Genomic DNA, 4,882 nt, shown 5'->3' on the forward strand with positions numbered 1-4,882 from the left:
GCTGAGATATAAAAATCTTAATATGTGTACATATCTTGGATGACATGAGGGTGAGTAAATGATGAGAGAATTTTAATTTCCAAACTGCTCTCACAACCAAAGGCAGTCCTTTAAATTGACTAAAAAACTCTAAAGACATTTTAAGTTTGGCATACTTATTCCAAAAATATATTAGTATCAGTTTAACCTCTGTTTAAAACTCATCACATGTAACTGCATCATGCCCACATTGGAAAGAACATACATTGGTTTGTCTGCCACTTCCTGTCGTGAGAGCTGGCAGCCAGATTTAGGGGGTGCTTGAGCTTTGTGGTTATTTGACCCTATCTGTACCTTAAAACAAAAACAATTTTCTCATGTATAACAACATGAGAAACTGAATGTTTGATGATCTTCATCATGCAAGGCATTTTACATTTTTAATGAAGAAAAAAAAAATAAAAATCCACACCTGATGCAAACATATTTTATCAAACATTTTACAATATTTACAACACCATTAGAATTTATGTCCACCTTGAAAGATAAGAAGAACACATTTTGCATCAAAGTGAAACAGTTAATATTAATAAACAGGTTATGTGGAAATGTATGGAATTTTCTTTGGTCACATGCTCAGTTATCTAGGTCGATAGAATTCAAAATACCTTTTCAGTGTTTCAAGTGTTGATTTGTGAAATGCACGTGATTGGTGTGTGTTTGTGTCTGTTTTGTACTGAGTGTAGCTGTGTCTCTCCACAAGACCCACAGTGAGTAAACCAGACAGACAGTGCATGCCATTTTCACAAAGGTTCTTGCCACAATATGCGTATTTTAATCTGGGCAGTCTGGCAAATTTGTTTTGGATGTAAACAATCTCTTAGTAACCCCCCATATTAACAGACACAATCCTTGGATACCTATCATCTAAGTAATATCACAGTGAATGATTGAGAAAATATGATTACTGTATGTCAGCTCTGTCTTTTTAGTGTGTGTTTGTGCATACAGCATGCATTTGTGAGAGAAAGGGAAAGAGACTACATTAAAAATCATTATATATCGAATACAGTAGTTAGAGTCCTGGAGGCTGATTAAGATTCACAATAAAGCTCAACTATATGACCTCTTCACCAAGCTATTATTTGTAACTGCACAACACCCATAGCTGATTGTTATTTTTGTTGTATGGTAGCATTCTGTGTGTCTATTTGTGTACTTAATAGTTTTATTATAAGGTAAAATTATTAATTATCATTATATAATATTTTTAGAAATATATGTAATACTGCACCTGGAGCTGTGCCATAATGTAAATATAGTCACTCCTCTTTGCGTCATTTCTTACAATGCCCTTCAGCCATGATTATATTCACAATATAGCCTCTTGTACATTATTGCTTAAAGGTATACTAACTCTTTGAATATTTTGCCATTGCATGAAATGCCATTGTAGAAATTCAGCATTCACAGTTAGGCGTGATTAATTTAATCCATGAGTTAATGTGGCCATTAATAGGGTGGTTACTGTGATTAGGTGAGTAGTATTTAGCTGGTCATATGATCCCACCATGGCTGCCAACATGAGGAGACCATATCCATGTAGAATAAAACAGCTTTTATAAAATCACTTATATGACTAGAGTCTTCATCTCATGTAAGTCATCATGATTGTATTAATATAATGAATAGTTTCAAAATGACTATTAATGAATTTGGTAGTAAAACGTTTTTAATTAGAAAAATATACTGAGGGCATGTTATATGCAAAAATAAAAATAGTCACAAAAAAATGCAGGCTGTTCATCAGGTTATGAATTTAATATTTTGTTTGAAGTTTTACAAAATGAGCAGCAAATACTTGTTCACACTGCTTTGTTTTCACATCACACCAAAAAGTACAGACACAAAGAAAACCATGGATGTACAAAACTGGCTCAAGTCATGACTCAAAAAATACAAAATTCACAGTTAGAATTGTGTAGCAATGGAAAACAACACAAAAACATATTGAATAATAGCTTTCATAAACATTCCAACATTGTTTAGTAGAAAAACATATATATTGAGAAATTCAGTGCTCATACCTGACGTATTATATTGTTTTACAACATGTAGATAAACTGGAAAATGGTTTATCTCAAATTAATGCTGAACAAGAGATGGAAACTACTGTTACAGTTAAGTGAGCAAATCAGTAACCACGCACTCCCTGGGGAAACAGTGTTAATTTATTCACACACCACACAATTACTTGATCTGGTATCAACATTCATATTAACAGCCCAGTCAAACAAAGAGAACTCTGTCATTCTATATTCAAGGTTGCAGCCATCACATTGTGGTGAACAGGTTATTTCACTATCTACCAGACAATGTTTCCGAGCATGTTAAGTGCTCTTGTGGAACAATGGCCAATCTCAAACTTCAGTTTTGAAATTCAGATGCCAAGCACCAGCAGCGAAACTGGAGCATATGCTAAGCCAGCCTCACTGACAGTGTTCTGAGACTGTTCACAATGAGAGAGCATTGGTGGTCTCTGTGTCTGACAACACAGAGGTGCGGTGCAGGCTTCCCTGCAGCTTGGACTTCTTGAGGGAAGGAAGACAGCTATAGTGATTGAAAATACGAAGCATGTCCTTTCGGAAACGTACCCCAACAAATGCATAGAGGAACGGGTTTAGGCAGCTGTGCATGTAGGCGAGACTCTTCATGACTTGGTTGACAATATCAAAGCGCTGGACCTCTGCACAGTCTGTGATGGTTGTATTGGCTGCCTGAGTGGCTTCAAAGACTAACATGCTGTTGTATGGGAGCTGAGAGAGGACAAACACCGCCACAACAACCAGAATGACACGCAGGGCCTTGTGCTTCTGAAAGTTTTTGGTCCTGAGCAAGGTGCGGATGATGATTGTGTAGCAGAAGATCATCACGATGAGAGGAATGCAAAAGCCCATGCAGATTTGAAGAGACAGGACCAGGATTTTGGTACGATTGTTTTCATTGTTCCAGTAGACCATGGTGCAAAAATTATTGCCCTCTATGTTCTCTTTGGAGCGGGCAAAGATAAACTCTGGGATTGCCAGCAAAATAGCCAGGAGCCAGACCAAAACACATATGAGTTTGCTGTACAAAAGACGAACCGTTTTGGAGTTCTGTGCCTTGGTAGTCTTGACGATTACTATGTAGCGGTCAACGCTGATGCAGGTAAGCAGAAACATGCTGCTGAAAAAGTTGGTCTTGTATATGGCAGAAACGATTTTGCAGAGGGTCGAGCCAAAGGTCCAGCCGTAGATGGAGTCAGCAGCCCAGAAGGGCAGAGTGCACAGGAAGAACAGGTCTGCCAGAGCCAGGTTCAGAAGATACACATCCGTCATAGCCTTCAGACGGTTCGGAAATTGTGTGTATATCCAGACCACCAATGAGTTGCCAATGGCTCCCAGAATCACAATGATCCAATAGAAAGTAGGCACATAGAACATTCGGAACTGTCTAACTGCTGCCTTGTCACACAATGTTGCATCATCTTCATAGTCACCCGTAGGTGTAGAAGATTCATTGTCATAATCCTGTGAAATAAAGCAAAGCATGTCTTGTTAAGCTCTATGCCTATGAACTCCCATGCATTTAAACTACATTTTATTTAATTGGACATTTTGTTTCAAAGATGCAAACACTGATTACCAACAGTTGCTCTAAAAAGTATTTGGACACTTAAGCATAATTAAAAATGTAGCCATGTCTTTGCATTATAGAACAAAATGTCAAACCAGTGGTTTTATATGACATGACGATAGCACATACTCTTGTCAAGCAATGTTTTTAGATTGTTTGTTAGATTGCAAATGATACTAGATAAACACTTAAGTTTAAGTTGTAAGTCAGAAAATTGCTAAGAAAAGTAAAGTTAGTTTTGAGAAATGGTCTAGTGTCATTTGCTTGCAGATGCCACTTGGTTTGATATTTTGTGTCTAATGCAATGACATTTACAAGTTTGACTTAGGTGTTCTGTTCAAAAGAGTCTTATTGTGTTTTTTGACACTTGTATATAGTTTGCAGTGCTTCATACAAATATTTGAATATTACTTACCCATTCTGGAGTTGGCGAAGTGAATGTGGCCACAAATTCTGGAGTTGGCCTAGTGAATGCGATTGCCAGTTCGGTTATATTCATCATTGACCTTTGTTCTGAAATCAGCAAAATAAATACACATCAACAATGAGTCAGGTCTATCACATTGAAATACACAAACTATTATTATGTTGACAGTTAGAGATATCCACAAAAAAGTATTGTGCATATCATTAAAAAATCATAAGCACTTTTAAATCTGCTCTATATGTCTGAAGTTAAGCAATTAGAAACCTGTTCCTAAATATTTTGTAATATTTTCTGTTAAGCCAGTAGCCTACTTACTTCACTATCTGGGAGACAAACAGGTAATACTATTAGAGATGAGCTGCTGTCTGCTATCTTCCCAACTACTTAGATCACTTTCACGCTGTGTTTGGTTCTGTCTGGAAAACGTCTGTTTTGCAGAAGCTTTTAAGGTCTGAGGTTTAACCACAGTGACGCACAAGCAGTAACTCTTGAACTCTTCTGCACTTTTTTCCCGCCCTTCATAGTAGTGACACCTCCAAACACAACAGCCAGATCAGAAATATTTATCAATGTGTCAATTTTTTGTTTTAATACCATAGAAGAAATAATTGAACACTGTATTTGAATTGAAATATATTTGACAAAAGTATACAGTACTGTGCGAAAGTTTTTGGCACTTGTGAAACATTTTTCATAGTGAGGATGTCTTTAGAAATAATACCATAAATAGATTTCATTTATCAATTAATGTCATAAAAAGTCCAGTAAACATAAAAAGCTAAATCAATGTTTGGTGTGACA

At 36.5% G+C, this 4,882-nt stretch overlaps 1 protein-coding gene across 1 annotated transcript; it reads right to left on the minus strand.

Moving 5' to 3' along the window:
* Nucleotides 1-1,720: 1,720 nt before the first annotated feature.
* LOC127645140 (C-C chemokine receptor type 9-like) lies at nt 1,721-4,496 on the minus strand. Its single transcript, XM_052128667.1, has 3 exons — nt 4,397-4,496; nt 4,070-4,167; nt 1,721-3,548 (listed from the first exon to the last, which is right to left on the minus strand). Exons 2-3 carry the CDS (start codon nt 4,154-4,156, stop codon nt 2,493-2,495), a joined length of 1,143 nt encoding a protein of 380 aa, XP_051984627.1. The 5' UTR covers nt 4,157-4,167; nt 4,397-4,496; the 3' UTR covers nt 1,721-2,492.
* Between the last annotated feature and the right edge of the window lie 386 nt (nt 4,497-4,882).

The sequence above is a fragment of the Xyrauchen texanus genome, chromosome 6 (assembly GCF_025860055.1).
Source record: "Xyrauchen texanus isolate HMW12.3.18 chromosome 6, RBS_HiC_50CHRs, whole genome shotgun sequence".
NCBI lineage: Eukaryota > Metazoa > Chordata > Actinopteri > Cypriniformes > Catostomidae > Xyrauchen > Xyrauchen texanus.